The sequence below is a fragment of the Anguilla anguilla genome, chromosome 8 (assembly GCF_013347855.1).
Source record: "Anguilla anguilla isolate fAngAng1 chromosome 8, fAngAng1.pri, whole genome shotgun sequence".
Lineage (NCBI taxonomy): Eukaryota > Metazoa > Chordata > Actinopteri > Anguilliformes > Anguillidae > Anguilla > Anguilla anguilla.
This window is the reverse complement of record NC_049208.1, coordinates 39,425,939-39,444,432: the sequence shown is the minus strand read 5'-3', so window position 1 is coordinate 39,444,432 and position 18,494 is coordinate 39,425,939. Positions and strand designations below refer to the sequence as shown.

Sequence of the window (18,494 nt, the reverse complement as noted above, 5' to 3'; positions counted from 1 at the left end):
CGACGGGCTCTGCTGCATGTGTACAGGAGGCTCTGCTGAGCGGGGGTTTGAAGGGAAGGCTCGCTCTTACTGGAAGCAATGCGCTCTATCGCACAGAGCAGGGCGAGAGCGCCTGGCCTGCGCAGGGCCCAGATCGCGCACCAACCAGCGGGCCTTTGATCGTTCCGGAAACCCTTCTGAGGGACGCTCTGAGGCAGACCGATACGCCCGCGAGTGGCCATTCAGCACGAGCCGCGCACATCGATAAGCTACGCTCCCAGAATTCACCGCAGGGCGGCTTATCTTCAAAGAGGGCGTGCGGTTTCGTAACGGGCCTTCCTGTGCCTGCGCTGTTTTCCGCTCCCTGCTTTGCAGACTGTGCCCGTGCGATTCCTCCCCCAATGGCAGCTGAGATCTCCTTTGCTTTATCGCATATGCTCAAAGCATATGCTCGAAGCGCTGCACTGTGTTGCGCTTCATTTAGCTGCCCTCAATACTGGTTTCCTGGAGATTGATCAACCTGCGTAGTTCCCAAGCGGGAATATCGAGTGCTCTCGCCGTAAAGAACAAAAGTCAATTGTAATTTTGCCCATTTAAGAGCCTTAAAGAGCACCCCGGTCCGGTGTGCCTACCAGTGATTCATAGACCTCGCACCTGAATGACCAATTTAACTGTGTCAGAACTGCTGTGCCCTTGGGTTTGGATCACTGCTGCATCCAGATGCACTTAACTGCTTAACTTCTCCCAGCGTAAAACAGCTCAACTTTTCAGCTGTTGGTTTATGGGGTCGGTATTTTCATGTCTGTTTTGCAGGAAAACGGGGAGCGCCATCTCTGTGCTTCCTGTTAATTCGCCTCAAGAGACGAAAATTTATTAGAACAAAAAAGAAAAAAAAAGCGGAACCATCTGCAGCAGTATCACACTTGGTTAAATATGAATTAATGATATGCAAGACTTAAAAATATCAGCCTCCTGTTAACTCACCCTCCTGTCTTAACTCTTTAAGAGAATATTTTTAGAATAAGAACAGGCCGAGTCTTGAACCGTCCGCACAGAAGACCCGAGAGATGAAAACTGGAGTTATGCATTTTCAAATAAAAGTTATTAGAGAAATGGCCGTGGAAAATAGATTGGAGGGTTGATAATGCTATGCACTGCAGTACTCCTCTCTAAATCATTTAGGAGGCACACTTAGCCACTCAGGCACCAAAATTTAATTAAACAAACTCAGAGAGGCAGCCACGCTGCAGTTGGGCATTAAAAAATAAAATGCGTCTTTTGAGAGGGTTACAAACGTGGGGGACTGGTTCTGCATAAATACCACTGGGTTTGAGTAGAGCTTTTCCCGCCCAGAATACTATTTGCGCTTACAAACATATTTTAGTATAATTGCTGAATTCAACACCTGTGCACTTTGTTTTATATGTATTCATTTTTCTAAATTATTTTTGAAAGGAATCATTTTTCCCCCTACAAAATATTTTTATTCATTCTTTATACTGTATTTGCCAGTAGATGTTCATGGTAGGGGTGGGATGAGATTTCAAGGTATGAGAATCTTGATACTGGTGTGAGGCCAGTATCATGATTTTCAATAAATAGTGTGATATCTTTATTTTTTAATTTTTGTTTTTGCATACATTTTAGGATATTTTAGGTGCCACACAAAGTGTATAACTTATTTCGTTTATTGTATGATTCTTTTCAAGTTTATATATAAAGGCATACTATGCAGGATTTTCACGTTGAAAATATAGTAAAACAACCATGCTCAGTCATTACTATGATGCACTAGCAATCTGTGTCTGTGTGTTCTTCTGTCAAGTCCTTGCTTGTCTGCCTGTATTTGTTATTCTAATGTTTCTAATGTCTTTGTTATTCTAAAGTGACTGGTCAGTGTTTCGGTTGGGAAGCTGAAGTTATTTGCTAACTAAAGTCAGTTAGGTTTGCCAACATTTGCTGGCTGCCCATGGCCTGTGAATTTGTTGTGGGTCCAATATTTTACAAAGTAACAACTTAAGGCTGGAGAATAAGATTCCAGTCCACTTCTCTCAACTCATATAGGCTAGCTGGCTATCATTAGCTAGGTAATAGGGGAGTGAACCAGTCAGGAAGTCCTACTATCCTGTATAAGTTAGGTCTTTTTCTCCAGAGATGACTGCAGTTTGACTACTACAGACCAATATCCTCTGTCGGAGAGGCACATTGCATTTTTTACTGAATTCCTATCTTAGGTGAAGGTGTGCTCGTGTGTCTTTGTTGCCACAGGGTTTGGCTGGTAGGGCACAGCCTGGAGTTCTGCTAGGCTACTTCCCCAATCTGTTGAAGGGGGTGGCAGCCATATGACAGCAAAGTGACAGTTTTTGCTTTTGCATATGTCAGTCGAGCATTTTGGCATACTTGTGACTGCCTGACGGGTATGAATGCAGTATTGCTGTATTTTTTAAAGATATGTGATCCCAACAGTCTGCAGTACGGTGTTATAAAGCTACTGACATTACTAGCCAGAGCAAAATATCTAGCTGTTTTGTTGATGCGGTAGCTTCATCATCTTGGAGGTATAGGTGGGGTTGAGAATGGAGGAGGAATTTTTGATTGTAAACACAGGAGTGAAGCAAGGAAAGAAATCCTGCATAGTATGACTTCAGTAACTTGGATATACAAGTTTACATCTGTGCATTGCTTTACATATTTATGCATATGTTAGACCCTAAGCAGTCATCACATTTATATCTCTAAATCAATGTACATGTCCATATTGAAAAATACGTGACACATAATTATATGAACTTAATTACCCCCGTTCACAAGCAATTTGGTTTACCATCTGCCGGAAGTCTATTCACTCTCTATGAAGCTGAGCAATAGCCAGCAACCCAAGCAACTGGCCAACTGAAAAATGTTGCCCACGGTTTGTCTTTTCGTGGGCATTGCTCGTCAACAGCTAAGCAGACTTTTGAGCTATCTATTTCTCCTGCCGATATGATGCCAAATTTTGTGAATAATCATTTTGCCCGGCTTCACTCATTGCAATATCTTTAAAAAATTTTAAAAGATAGGCAGCAGAGTGTAATACAAATAAGTGGCTTGTACCCAAACACGTTGCGTTTTATACACCACTAGAGAGCTGGCTATTGCTAGCGATCTATCTGTCTCTCTCACTAGCTAGCTAGATAACGTTTGCTATTGAGAGAGATAGATTAGAGATCCCTTGCTAGCTAGCTAGTGACAGAGATCGAGAGATATATTGCTAGCTGGCTAAGGAGATAGCAGTAACAAATAGTAATTATCAGTGTCATGACATAACTATAGAAACTAAATTATAGGATGTATGGCAAATATATGTCTTTGATACATTGTGCAATGCGGTTTTTTTTTTTCTTCAAAAATGTGTAGCTGTACAAAACCACTTAGAGGATACAACAGGAAGCCCTTGTCCGTCCCTCAGCCTAGTACTCTTGAGCGACCCATCAACCGAGTTGCTCGCTGTGTGAACGCAGGGTTAATTATACAGTGCTTCAAGTGTTCTGAAATATAAAATAGTGTACTTCGGCATACTGTTTTTTCACATGGGTATGTACTCTCAGTATTTAAAAACTGAACTGTCAAATGAGCAGTGCTTTAAGATGAAGACCAACATTCAGTTTTTCTGGTGTTCAAGCTTGGACAAAAGGGCGGTTAAATATGACCAAAAGAACTGAAAACTCTTTCAGAGGCAGTCCTTGTTGCAGGGATGTCTCTTTCTTTTATGTTATGTTTTTTAAGCTACTATAGAATAAAAAGTAAAGCTAGGTGGATTGTCTTGTAGACTAAAATGATATTTCACTTTCAGGGTTTTTGTTTCTCAGTTTTGTTTGTGTTTTAGTGCTCCCGGCAGTTTTTGTTGGTGATGAAGGATGTTTTAGGTGCTGAGGTTTCTGAAGACTCCCTGGCTTATAGGAGCATTTGGGGTTTCATGTTCTAAAGCGAAAAAAAAAAGAAAGAAAAAAAAGACTAAAAATACTGAAGTGTCTGCTTGTAAAGCTGCTTGTACAGCAATACAAGCCACCAACAGTGTGTTGGTGATAAACTTGAGGTGCTGAGGACATTACATAATAATGCAGAATGGAACACCTTCCAATTGAAAGGTGTTAACTCTCCAAATAGAGCACAGTAATGGCGTATCATGTACATGATAAAAATCTAATACTGCAAATGGATCCGCTGCGCGAGCCACTGACTGTTCTCTGAGCCCCAGGCCACACGGCATGCATGCTACAAGTGGGACGGGTATCTCACTGACAGGCAGTCTGTGGGTGCCTTGCTTCTCACGGGGACATGCTAATGCAGTTGTTACATGTATATGTCCCTGATGGGACATGTTCTGCATTTTCAGTTGCCAGGAAATGTTAAGACACCTTTGCAGTTTTGTGACACCATCAAGGGACTTTTATGGCTACTAAATGATGTTTATGCTTTCAGATCCCTTTGACATTAGTTATTCAATTTATTCTGAGTAAATCACTTACCATTAATGTGTTTGTCCAGAAAGGCCAAAAATGCAAGTATGAAATTATTCTTATCTATGTAGCTTAGTTACTCTCTTAAAACCTCACAGTATTACCACTAATGACTTCTAGCAGTAGAGTAGGACTTTTGGAGGGCATCCTGGGGACTATTTTCTCTTGATATTTGGCACTTGGCAACACTTGTCATTAAGTGTTAGAGTCCCCAGTGGCAACATTTCACCCCCTCTCCCCTCACAGAAACCTGAGAGCTAAACTTTCAGATGAAGGTTTTGGAAAATGGTTGAGAAAATGTTCCGTATAGATCTCGTCATCAAGCATGTTTCCACTTCAGCTTGGTGGCGTGACTACTCCTTCACATGTGAGAATGAAGCCAGGCTGAACGAAGCACAAAGCAAGTTATACATTATGGCAGCTTGACAGTGTTATCGAAAAATGGCTCAACATTAATTAACTGAATTTTTAGTGGACCAAGAAAAACTCCACTTAGCTTTCTGTCTTTAACAGGACAGGATATTGCATATTTAAAAACTGGTCTCAGAGACGGCAACATTTCTTGTGGCCCAAGGGGCACAAGAAAGCCTCTGCTAGTCCAAAAAAAAAAAACATTTTGCAATTAATTTTTTAGAAGCGTAGGCGCCATATTCCACATGAGCTTCACTTAATTTCCAGATTCGTCATGGCAGCAAATGGATACATACCGCTTGATGTTTTTGCTTTTTGTTTCTAAATTGGATGTACGGAGGTCTACGTCATCAAGCGTCCTGTCACCATTTCTGGATTATTAATGTCACGGTCGGGAGTCCTTGTGCTAACTCCTCTCAAACGCCACGTGGACTCTGAAAGATTTATGATCTCCACATTTCGTGAAAGAGCCTTAATGGAATTTGCATCAGTCAGATGTTGTTGGATTGGCTCCTCGAGGGAAGAGGAAGCCCATATAATATTTATGAAGTTATTTAAGATGGGAGCGTGGAGCGATGTGAATTCGCGGGGCTGTTGAATAATGGCGGCGTCTCCCCTCTGGATGTGAGGTGATGAGACTCTCGACGGGGCGGAGGGACGAGCCCCTTGACTGACAGGTCTGCGGTTGCGTTATTAAAAAGCCGCCGCCCCGCGCCGTCGCTGGCGGGCTGAGCAGGTAGCGCTAAACGCGGGAAGAGGAAGAAGAGCGAGGCTGAGAGGGGAGGCGACCTCTCCCCCCCCCCCGCCGAGCGACGTCTGTCCTCCTTGTGACTGATTGGCGGCGGCGGCGGCTGGAGGTGCAACCGCGCCCCCACCACCACCCCCGCCCCAACGTCCGCCCGGCGTTCTCGTTACGGCCGCGAATTTAGACCCACCGCACCATGTTTACCTAGCTGAGCGTCTCTCCTGTCAGGGCCGGAGCGGTGGAGCCTCAGAGCCCGTTAGCGTCTGCCGTTTCCTCTTAGCGCTGGCGATGTTGAGCTGTGGACACGGGGGCACTGGTGGGCCCCCCACAGATGGGCGGCAATGTGGTATAATGATTTAGGAACTGGTCTTGTAAGCTAAAGGTCACGGGTTCGATTCCCAGGTAGGGCACTGCCATTGTGCCCTTGAGCCAGGTAGTCAACCTGCATTGTTTCAGTATATGTCCATCTGTATAAATGGATGCAATATAAATGCTGTGTAAAAATGTTGTGTAATAAGAGCGTCTGCTAAATGCCTGTAATGTAATAGAAACGGTGCCCGGCTGGTGGTTTGTGTGAGTAGAAGGCCAGGTCTCCCACGGTGGTGATCCATCTGACCTCTGGTGCAAAATGGCTGTGCAATTAGCCAAAGATTTAGCAGCAGGAGAAGGGGGCTGTGAGGGTTCACCACCCGAACTTAACCTCACTCAGCTGTTATTCAGGAAACCTGCCCTGTTGTAGTTTTGCTCTCCATTCTGTTCCGTGTTTCTCCCACCCCAGTGTGTTCAGTAAATCTCATTTATGCATTCCAATTGGATTATATTTGAAACCGAACCTCGGCCAGTCCTGAGGTGTCCATCTGCTCACCTGAAATGGAAGAACCATCTCTCGTCTCACTTTAATGTGTAGTGTTCATTTCAACTCCCCCCCCACCAAACACTCCGCAGTAAATCTTAATTCATTTTAGCTGCCATGCTCATCTAATGGATAAACGCACCCCCCTCTCTGTCTCTCTCTCTGTCTTTGTCGCTCTCTCTCTGCTTTTAAAGAACGCACATTGTCTCCTTTCCGGGGAGAATTCAGCCTGACAGCTGCACAGCAGTGGAGCTTAACAGTCTTGGTTTGTTTGTCACAATCAAAATGCCTGACAGCCCGAATTATTTGGCAGAAACGTGCGCCGCTCGGATCCAGCGCTTTGCACAGAGTGAGCGAGCTTAATTATATGAAACGACTATTAAAAAAAAGAAGCTGCTTGCATAGTCTTAAAGTGAAATGACCTTTTTTGCAGGTGTTTGCTCTGTGATAAGCATTTTTCTGCCCCTTTGCTGGGTCTGTGGAAAGCACGGTCGTAAATAAAGTGGTAAAGAAGCATCAGAAGTAACTTCCAGACTCTCATTATTCACTGAATTGATTCGCACTATTTTTTCCCTCGGTTATTTTTATGTTTTACTGTCAAACCTAAAATAGTATTTATATGGAGGTCCGTACTCCAATAAGATTCCAAATTGAAATTATTGTTCAAAAAACACAAGTCTATTTGAAATCCTTTTGTGATATTCTAACCTCTAGGGTCTGTAGTCTCAAACCAATCCCAGAGTGAATTCTTCCATCTCGGTTTTCCATGGATTGAGGCAGTTTAATTACCCTGTTGCATCATTTCTCCTTCTCAAACAATAAATAAAATCTTTAATACACAAACATCTGAACTAATATAGAGGTGTGGTCTGCTCAGTTTTCTAAATGGGAATTGTGCATATATCTGGAGCCAGTAAGAATGGAGTGAGAAGTACACTAACTTTCAGCAAAATTTTTATGAAATCAACAAGATAAATCTGGGAAGATAAAAGGCTTAAATGGTTTAGTATAGCCACCTGTGGATGCCCAGAGTGCTCATATGGGGATTAGAAAAAGATTCCGACATGTTGCAGTGACTCAGAAAGCAAGTTGTGATTCATCGTCCGCGAGGAGTGACTTTTGCGAGCTGGTTGTGGAAGACACCGGAGATTTCTTAGCTGAAAAGGACATTTCTACACTTTTGAAACATGTACCTGCTAAATTATATATTTAATACACAGGCCAGTTTAGAAGCCTTTTCTTTCTTGTCATGTGACCTGAAAATTATACACTGCGGTATAACATGTTACAAATCATGGAAGGTGGAGGGGGAGGCAGGTCCAATATTACTGCACTTGTAATTACATTTGCATTGCACACAATAGCTTGTGAATCAGGGTCGATGTACTGTGCTGACACGGAATTCCCCTACCATATTTACTAATGCAAATTCAGTTCACTCATCACAACCTATCCTTAGATAGAAAGATATCGAAACAAAATATATCAGCATGGTACTGCAACTCTTCACAAAATGCAGGGAAATATACAGATTATCGTCATTTTCTAATATTAAAACGTATATTAAAAAATTAATTGCTGTGGGAATATATTATCATTGTATCATATTTACAATGTGTGACAGCATAGTTCATTTCTGCAAGGGTGTACATTTAGAGTTCAGCTTTGGCTTTCTGAGTGTCAAACAGGACAAATTAAACCACTGGCTGCAATTCCAGTGTTTCAATTAAACGGCAGCACATGAGCTGCCTTTTCGCCACAGGAAGGCCAGGTGAGATATTGACCACCTCCCCCCCCCCGGGACTTGTGTCTCGATTCTAAATGGAGGACGGGTCCCGTGTAGCAGGTGGCGGAACCCGGTTTTCTCCGCATCAGACGGTAATGGAGTTTCATTTCACAGCGGCGTCGGGGGGGAATGGACTTCATTCTCTGCTCGCGCACCGTTCCCCGTTTGGGGAGAATGCCGAGGGAGCAGGTAAAAGTCTATAAATAGCCGTCCGCCCTGGGAAGCGTAAGACTCAATACTGTTACCTCTTCCCACAATGCACCACACCGTTCAGCACAAATCAGGGGGAAAAAATCATGGCCGCGGCACATCATTAAAGCTAAAACCATTTCACATTGGCTTGACCTATGAGGAGGCCAGGATCGACTTGGGGGAGCTTGGGTGTTTCATTCACTTTTGTGCTTGTCGTGAAGTGATTATGTCCACTGAACAATACCGCCAAAATCCTTCACTGAAAGAGATAGGGAAATGGGTACAGTTTTTCGGCATCAAAATTCAGCTGAAGGTAATTCACGGCAACCATTACAACACGACCGGTTTCACGCCTGGCTCTTCAGTAGAAACAATTGCTGGGAATTTTGTAATTTATTGATTTTTTTTAAATGTCATGCGTTCTCTCTGTGCTGTCCAGCAAACGTTTAAAGTGCTCAGAAAATGAAGCGCTAAGCGGGAACGTGCCTACGTGTCCTGAATATTCAGAACGGTGACTGGTAACAATGGTGATTTCACCTTGGTTTGAGCAGAGGAACTGTGGGCGCTGTGTGTTGTGTTGCATTATGTTGTTTACTGTTGTATCGGATTGGATATTTCACACTACCTGATTCTAGCGATGTGCAAGCACATTGGGCGACAGTTTTGAGGTCATGTCTGTGATCCAGTCTGGATCACCTCTTCAAGTAACATGCCGGGGACAATACTTCTTTGTCCTAATGTACTTTCTTCCCCAGTTACAGAATCACAGTCTGTAAGTATTTGGCCAGTGACACAGTTTTTGTTGTTTTGGCTTTGTTCTCCTTACTGTGCATTGGTTTTGAAACAAGGAATAAGAGGTTAAAATGAAGGAACTACGAATTAAAAGTGCGACTGTACAACAAAATTACAACTGTAATTTCCACACAGCTCATCTGATATGAATGTAAATACCCCCCAAATTAAAGTTGACAGTCTGCACTTATTAAGCTCATATTCATTATTTTATTTCAAATCCAGTGTGCTGGAGTGCAGTGCCATACCATCAAAAAGTGTGTCACTGTCTAGATACTTACAGACTAGAATAGTGGAATAGTGGGAATAGTGTGTAATATTCCTTTAAAGACCTGTGTTTGAGAACTGCTTGACTGGAGTGCTGGTTTTACTTCAGATCAGATCTGCACACACGAGTGCAGTTTTACCCAGTTGTTAATGCCTTCATCGATTGATTTTGTTACTGACAGCTGTATAATTGCCACTCATGATATCATATTAACCCCCGTGGTGTCTTATGTAGTTAACAGTACTCTTTGAAGGTCCAAAACTGTTCATCTGTATTAATGTCAGTTTAGAACTTGTGAGGTTATTTGTGTGCTGGTATGGTTATTATTTACATAAGATATGCATATTATTTACCTGTGGAATTTAAATATTCATTGAGATTTATCAGGGGCTGCCTCAGGAAAACCCTTGGATAGCAGTACTTATTCATTCTGGCTCCATTATATTTATTATATATATTTTAGTCGCTTTCTGAATTTGAGCTGAGTTAAATGCATGGTTGAAGGTAATGATTCAATCAGTCAATCAGTTCACTTTCTCATCAAAAATGAATTAGCATATCATTAGTGTAAAACTTCCCTGTCTTCATTAGAATTTTCAATAGGAACCAAATTGGATCCGTGAGACGGCTTTGATGGATTTTCCATCGATATCAGTTGCACTTCCTTTTTGCACGAGGCTGTGGCAGAGCGTGGTTTTGTAGAGCTCAACTGCGTGCTTTGCCAGAGACATCTCATCCCATTTTTTTTTTAAAAAGACCTGGCCTGAAAATACAAATGCAAATGACAAAAATGTGACTTCTTTGGTACAAGCAAAATCAGCTTAGAGTCAACATCCGTATTTACATCCTGCCAGGTCATGTTGTCGAGGCAGAAACTCTGGGGCTTTTCAAGACCAGGCTTGATACGGTGTTAGATGCTATCTAGCCTGTAGGTAATCAGAGCACTCGGTACAATTTAGTCAAGAAAATGGCGAGCATTGTTGGGCTGAATGGCCTGTTCTCATAATTATGTTATGTTATGTAGGTTCTGTGCGAGATGAGTTCCTGAAGCACTAATTATGTGTGTATTTTATTGAAATTAATATATTTTTCTATTCGGTGGCATTTTATACCTGCGCTTATTTGGAAGCTCAGAAGAAACCCTGCTTAACAGGCACTAGTGCAACAGTACGAGGTGTACAGACTTTGGTGGGCAGCAAGCTAACGTGTTGGTCATCATCCGACATGTACGGCGGCCATCTTAGCAGACTGCAGTCTGTGGACAAGGGCAGAGTGTTCCCCTCTGGGGGGAGAGTGGTGTGTCTGCGACGCCCAGGCATGGCCTGGTATTAATTATAATTAGGATGACAGCGCTCATCCTGCATTCATCACGCCGTTCGGCTGGGAGGGTGACATCGCCGGCGCGCCGTCCCCGTCCTCCCCGCCCGCGCGCCGATTCGGCCTCGCCGCAGACGTCAGGAGCGGCCTCAGCGGGGTAGCTCTCGCCTGACACCCTCGGGCCACACGACAAAAAATAGATGCCCTTCTCTCCCCCCCTCCCCCTTCTCTCCCCCCCCCCCCAGGCTCCAGTGACTTTGATCACGTGTCCTCTGGCTCTAATTAACAGGCCGTGCGTTGCGCTCTCTCGTAGAATCGAGGGGAAAGCAGGGATGGGAATAGATGGTCTACCGGCCAGGTTTTCGAAGCTTGTCCGTCAAATGAACGAGGAATCGCATGTCAGCCGGTCCTAAGGGGCCCGCCATTAGCCAAACACACCACTGTCTAGCCCTGAAACAATGTACACAGGGTTTTTTTTTTTCTCTCCCTTCTCCATATGTCATACAGGCTGGGCTTGTGACATTTATTTTCATAGCACGTGTTGTACTGGGGGTTGAGACCGTCATGGGGATACCTCTAATGCATTCTAATGCAATCTGCTCTCAAAATGTCGCTTCTACAAGACTGTCAACTTTTCTATTGGATCCATGCAGAATGGTAACTTCACTTCATATACCAATGGGATTTTTTTAAAGGTCACAGGTTCAATTCGAAGCCGTTGTACCCTTGAGCAAGGTACTTAACCTGCATTGCTTCAGTATATATCCAGCTGTATAAATGGATGCAATGTAAATGCTGTGCAGAAGTTGTGTAAGTTGCTCTGGATAAGAGCGTCTGCTAAATGCCTGTAATGTAATGTGATGTTCAGTAGTTCAGAATATATTCAATATGTCTGTAGTAGTTGTACACAGTGGTAGAGAGTTTTTCATTTTCCCTCAAACTATTGCTCCTAACATAGTGTTTGGGCATGTGTCTATATCTAGCCACATAAGAATTTAAATCTATTCAAAAAAAAATCTTTTTTTGAGTTGTCTTTTTTCCACTGAAGTTAATAAGCTCTTCTTAACGAAGAACCTTATTCTCTTTGATTGCTGTGTGCTCAGCAGTATTGCTATCACATTTCATGGCTCGCATTAACAGAATTATACTGCTGAGGTTTTATCAGATATCTGTCAAACACCGAAGGTTTGTAGATTTCAGACGTGCGCGTTTACCACGGTACATTTGAATGCACTTGGGGATTTTGCAGAGTTAATTTTGACCCTTTGCCGTTCATCATTTCATTGCATGGAGGTGAGGCAAAGAGAGACTCTCTGTGAGTGTGGCACGGTGTTTTGGAGATGGCTTGTTATCGGTTGGTCTCAGGTGGAGTGGTTTGCGGGTCACTGAACCCCCCCTCTCAACCCGGCGATGACACATCAAAGCGAGGTTGCAATTTAGTTTTTTCTGTTCATCGTGCAGACCGAACAAACATCCAGAAAGATGAAGTCTGATTTGAGGTGCAGTTGAGTCATACCGCAGAAAAAATGCGCTGCTGGCTGTCTGCAGTGTGGGAATTAATGCAAGGATTGCTGCAATATGGCTGCCTTCCCACGCAGAGCCAAAATTTTGTCACTGACCGGTCCGTAAGTATTTGAATAGCGTCACAGTTCTTGTTGTTTTGGCTCTATACTCATTACATTGGTTTTTAAATGAAACAATGAATAAGCGGTTCAAATAAAGGAACTATGAATAAAAAGAGCTGTAATTACTTCACGGTTCACCTGATATGGATGCAAAAACCCTCAAATTGAAGTTGAGAGTCTGCACTTTAACCTCATATTCATGGTTTTATTACAAATCTTCTGTGTTGGAGTGTAGTGCCATACCATCAAAAATTGTGTCACTTTCCAGATCTTTACACAGACTGTGCTGAATCTGGAGCAGTCTATGATTTAGATGTAGATAACTGGGAATACAGCAGAAATATTCCTTTCAAGACCTGTGTTTGAGAACAGCTTTACCATTTTCCTGGTTTTACTTCCTTAAAGGGATTTTGCCGAGCAGTTCATTTTGACGCTCTCCGTTCAAAAAGCCATCCAAAAAGATGAAGTCTGATTTGAGCTGCAGTTGAGTCGTACTACAGAAAAAGTGCACTGCTGGCTGTCTACAGTGTGGGAAGTAATGCAAGGATAGCTGCAATATGGCAGCCTCCCCACGCAGTGCCTTGGTTTGTCACTGACTGGATCTCATCCACATAATCTTCTCTGTTGTGCTCAGGCCAAAAAAGGCCATTGATACTGAGAGAAGGCCTTTATGTCCACTGGCCTTTTTGGTGCTGATGTCACTCTATTATAGAATGGGTTGCTTTTCTCATCATGGGAAAAGCGCACTCTTCAGTGATTGGTCAGGCATGTCACACAGGATGTCTTGACCAATCAGAGTAAGTGTTGATTGAGAGGCCGCACAATTATTGTCTCTCCTATTCCAGGTTAACCATAGCTGAAGTTCTTTCAGATCAGATCCACTGCATTTGCTTTGTGTCTGTTGGCTCCCGGGGGTGCACACTGCTAGAAGTGCACTTTGGAAGGACCCATTAGTTGTCTTCTTTTATGCCCAATAATCAAACGTGAAGCTTTTCACGGGAGTTGGTTTGGTGAAGCGTCAGCCCCAGCTTGACAAATGACACCAGGAGAGGAGGCTGCAAGGGTTTAGCCAGCCTGCCTGTCTCGTCTTCAGTAATATTGGCTGGAGATGCGCCTTGACCGTCTGATTGGAGCAGGGCTCCAGCATGCATCCTGTCCTTTCGTCAGAAAGCCCCAGGGCATTTGCCCACATCCCGGGCAGAGATTCATAGCTGCTTCATATTTTCTTCATTCAGTTTTTCCTGTTTGCCAGGCATGGCCTAGATTCCTTCCCTGTTTCTCATTAATAACATGCTCAGCAAGTGATTCACATTGTCAAATTAAGAATTCTGAGTTTATGCAAGGTTTTGTTAGTTGCAGGGGAAATGTTACCCTAGTTTGAAGCATAAATGAAATGCTGCAAATGATGTGTGCCAAGCAGGAAAGTTCAGGTGATTTGTCAGCTGTTGTTGTGGCACAGCACGAAAGACCAAACAAAATGCATTAATGAGTCCAGTGTTCACACGTTTTGATGATATATAGCATATGTTTTATTCATGTCATGCACCCTCTCTAACAAACAAGACTAACAAAAAAAGTCCATGAATCCAAGGTGTCCTTGCCATACCTAAACTAGGCCTCTGGCTATCGATAGCCAGCTGCAGTTGCTTTATTATTTGGACGTTAGCTAAGTCACCATCGGTAAGCTTTCAGCTCACCATTTAATTTTAGCTACTTGTAACTAGCCTCTGAGCTATAATATAGAAACTAGTTAGCTACTGTAGCAAGCGTTTTTTGGGTATTTTGAATTTATCCACAAATATACAACGTCTTGTAGGCTATTTACATAATACTTGCTAGCTAGCTACCAGAACGCCACCTACTGCACACCACCACTCGGCGCTCGTTTCAACAACGGAGAGTCAGCGACTTAGCGGGTCAGCCAGCTCCTCAGTAAGAGACATTCTCTGCTCTTGGCCGGCCCTCAGGGTTCGGCAAAAATGCTTTAGTTGTGCTGTAGAGTGTTCAGAAAGATTGTCCTGAAAATAATCTTGAGTGTAAGTGTGTGTAAGTCCACTTACTACTGTTTTTGGCTTTTTGGTTTTCATTTTTGACGCAAGGTCTACAATTATTTTAGTCACTGGATGAATTCTCTATGAGTTTGCATGGACTTGCCAAGTAGGATGGACAAAGCAGATTAACAAACACTAGCCATGTCCAGCTAAGTACTTTCCCTGAGTTTTTTTTAATGATGGTTTCCAGGTGCTTTTGATACTGCGTGTGAGTTCTGTGGCCTGTTGGCCTGGTGCAGTGATGAGTAAGCAGTGCCCATTTACATCCTCGAGTTCGGCCACATGATGACAGAAGTTCACAGAAGTAAATAAAGCGCAGCTTGCCTGTGGGCGACGCTCATTAAACTATTCAGCGTCAGCTCCTTGAGCTGTCCTGCTGCAGTGCCTGTGAACCAGTTTAGCATTTTAGGAGCAGAAGAAAGGCTCGCAGAACTGCTATAATAAAAACACATTTTTACAATGTGCTTTAAATGCTTTCAGTGCTTTTATTATCTCGCATAAAACCTCTTCATTTTAATACTTTTAGCTTATTGTTCTCTGTTTGCTTGGGGGCCCTTGCAGTAATCTCTGCTTCCATTGCAAGAGTAATGTCTTGAAGCACCCATTTTCGGTGGGTAATAATATTTATTGATTTTGAAAATATATATATATTGATCTGCAGTTAATGGGACATTGGAGTATGTATGGTCTCAATTATAGCACCAGATACACAGGCACTACATTGTGCAGCTGTCCTTTAATATGATTGTCCTTGTTGAGTATTGATTTGTTTTACCGCTGACTGATGTATGTCACCTCTATAATGCTAGCTCTCCTGCTGGCCTACAACACTGACACACCTGTTGCAACAATGTGTTTGGTAATATCACATGATAGCATTACACCTCTAACGGTCATATTCAGAATAAATACTTTGTTTTGGTTTTTTCGCCTGTGCTAGACAACCATTGTTTGATTTTCATAATGGCAGATTTGTTTGTTCGTTTGTTATTTTGGGTTATTGTTTGGGCCAGATTTTAGTATGTGTGTTTACATATTGATATCAGTGCATTTGCTACAATTCTTTGTGTCCTGAGGTTTCCTCTGATTCCTCTTCTGCTGGGTTTGGAGTGTTTCTGGGTAAAGGAGCCTTCTGAAGTGAAGGAATCGGTGTGCGGTAGTACTGGGCAGAGCTGGGCAGCGCTGGGCTCGGGTCCAGAAAGGAGGAAGCGGCGGATAGAGACAGAATACCGCCGCTCGGTAACGTCTCCCGGCTCCTTTACTAAGCAGAGCAACGCTAAGAGCAAACCGGGAGCCGCTTCAGGTTACAGATCTCATTTCGTGGCTCCGTGAAGCTTCCACCCCCCCTCGGCAGTCCAGAGTGCTCTAAAGGCTTTTTTTTTTTTTTTTTGGCAGGCGTTTGGGGTTATTGTCTTTTCTTGCATTACCCATTCATGGAGTGAGACTCGCCGTCCCGTGTAATATCTAAAACGTAATCTAACCGCTAAAAAAGAGACTGATGGGTAAAGCTGCACCTCAGAAAGGTTGGGGCGTCGCATCTGCCGAGCCGTGGGTAGCAGGGTGATGCGAGACAGAAATGGAAGTCCTCTGACACTGATTAAAAACCCATCTGCTCACAGCTGACTGTGGTTCAGAAACCTGGAGGTGTCCTGTGCCTAGAGCTCTGCACCTGAGTATCTCCGATCCTGTGAGAAATATGATACGGTCTGGTGTAATGCCGCTCTTCAAATCATTGTTATGCGTTTAGAATCATTGTTATGCATTGTCTGTAGGCTACTGTTGAACGCGGCCGTGGTCCAACAGTAGCCTATCACTCAGTATTACAGTATTGCAAGCATATCACTCAGTATTACATATAATTATGGCGCAGTTAGAGTGTTGTGGAACGATGCAGGGTAATGTTTAACTCATGAATTATTGATGTACACTATGAATATGCTAGCTTAATGTTTGGAAATGATAATCTAATGGATCTGTTGGCCTAATGAAACAATGGTTCAACTGTGGGTTGCAGTGTATTTGTAGGTTCAAATCCCTTATCTAAAGAATGTAACAATTTGAATGCACATGAAAATATTGTGTTTGCACGATTAAATGTCAGTGCCATCAACCAGCGTGCCGTGCTTACCAGGGTTTTAATGTGCAGTGGTCTCTTGCTGTTCAGTGAGTAATGTGTGTGTGCGTGTGTGTGTGTGTATGTGTGTGTGTGTGTAGCTGAAGAGAGGGGAATGTGGTCATGCTTGCCCATTTAGATGCAGGCGCCTCTGATTGTTATCTCTGCAGCTAATCCCACTGTGGGATACTGAAGTCGACCAAACTACACTAAAGTAAACTCTGCTGGATATACAGTTTAAAAGTGGGCCCTCAGATTGGTAGTCACCATGTGATGTCTAAGCTTTATTTTACAAATTGTGCAAATTACTGTCTCATTTTGTTGAATTTTTCCATGAGCTCCACAGAACACTTTCCAAACTTTACTTATTCGATGTTGAGGAGAGACGATCTCTTCACTGACAGTGGGTAAACGGATAGAAGAACAAATGTATCATGGGAATGAGAAGGCAGAAGTGTGAGGGACATGTTCAGTAGGCAAAAAAAAAAACGTTTGATAGCACACGTGAAAATCCACTGTTTGCTTGTGAGCACGCATTTTCCTGTTTGGAAGAAACTCACTCTTTTGGCATTCAAATTATGTTTGAATTGCAAAATTCTTTCTGAAAGCCTAGTTTGTAAATGGTCCATGGTGAAAAATGGTTGAAGTCCCCTGCTGTAGTACAAGGCCCTCAACCTGGACAGCTGCAATAATTATCTGGTTGTATACAGGTAAAGTGTGTGGAAGGTAAGGTGTATAATCGCACACAGTGAAGCAGTAGAGTAACAAACCCTTCTTTTCTCTGCAGCGAGCGAGAACTGCCACGATTTCCACCCCATGTTCTTCACCCACGACCGCTCCTTCGAGGAGTTCTTCTGCATCTGCATACAGCTGCTGAACAAGACCTGGAAGGAGATGAGAGCCACGTCCGAGGACTTCAACAAGGTGAGCCGCTTTTTGGCGGGCGCGGGGCTTTTGGGGGGTGTGGTCTCTGCTGCCGCTCGTTGTTGGACCAATCGCGCGCTTTACCCATCCTGGACCGTTTGCCCTTAACCGTTTGTTTGAGACCTGTCCTCATGCCAGCTTTGGTATTGAACTTGATAGACGCTGCTGTTAAAAAGCCAATTTTCCTTAAGAGGTTTGCAGATGTATTAAATTGATTGAGCCATGAAGCATGAAAACCCATCTAGCTCCAACAAAGTTGGTTTTTTGGAGAGTTGACAGTTTTGTGAAGAAGCATTTGAGGACTGAGTGTGGTATTTGGATTTCTGCTTCAATGGTGTAATAATGGCATTAGCATTATATGATTATGACTGCTGTGTTCATCATAATTCAATGCGTTTGCAAATGCGATTGTCTAAAAAATGAAAATGTTGGTTATTGAATGTCATTGGGATATTCTTCATATGGACCAGTAAATCAACTTGATAGATTGTCCTTTAAAAGAAGTTCAGTACAGTGAGAGAAAAGCTTGCATTAATCTTGCTTTAATTCGTGCTTAATTAGCATGCATAATTAAATCGATGGCTGTATGGAGAGAGATAAAAGAGGAGTTTTATTGTGTTCATAACATTTTCACCAGTAACGAGGTTAGATTTCTTGCTGCATGAAAACACCTATTGATTTTATTTTCCTGTGCCAAGCATAGGATCAAGCGTGCTTTCTCCGTCTCAGTTTTGACTGTGATCCTCTGATCACAGAATAATGCCCCTGCCATCAACAGACTGAGAATTTAATGTTTTGATATTCCCAGTCTGTTGATCGCAGGATCGTTATTCCCTCTCACAGTCTCGTGGTCTCATAGTGGAAATCATCATTCCGCGTTCTCGAACGCACACCCCTCTGCTAACACCCCTGGATGCTGTGTGTGGAATGTCTTCAGTT

At 43.1% G+C, this 18,494-nt stretch overlaps 1 protein-coding gene across 7 annotated transcripts in view; it reads left to right on the top strand.

The window, feature by feature from the left end:
• elmo1 (engulfment and cell motility 1 (ced-12 homolog, C. elegans)) overlaps nucleotides 1–18,494 on the top strand; it is a 118,726-nt gene that overhangs the window by 60,697 nt on the left and 39,535 nt on the right. For all 7 annotated transcript variants that reach the window (XM_035429121.1, XM_035429119.1, XM_035429120.1 and 4 more), the window contains one exon: nucleotides 17,419–17,555. In XM_035429121.1, the coding sequence (XP_035285012.1) occupies nucleotides 17,419–17,555 (137 nt within the window). The remainder of the gene's footprint in view (nucleotides 1–17,418; nucleotides 17,556–18,494) is intronic.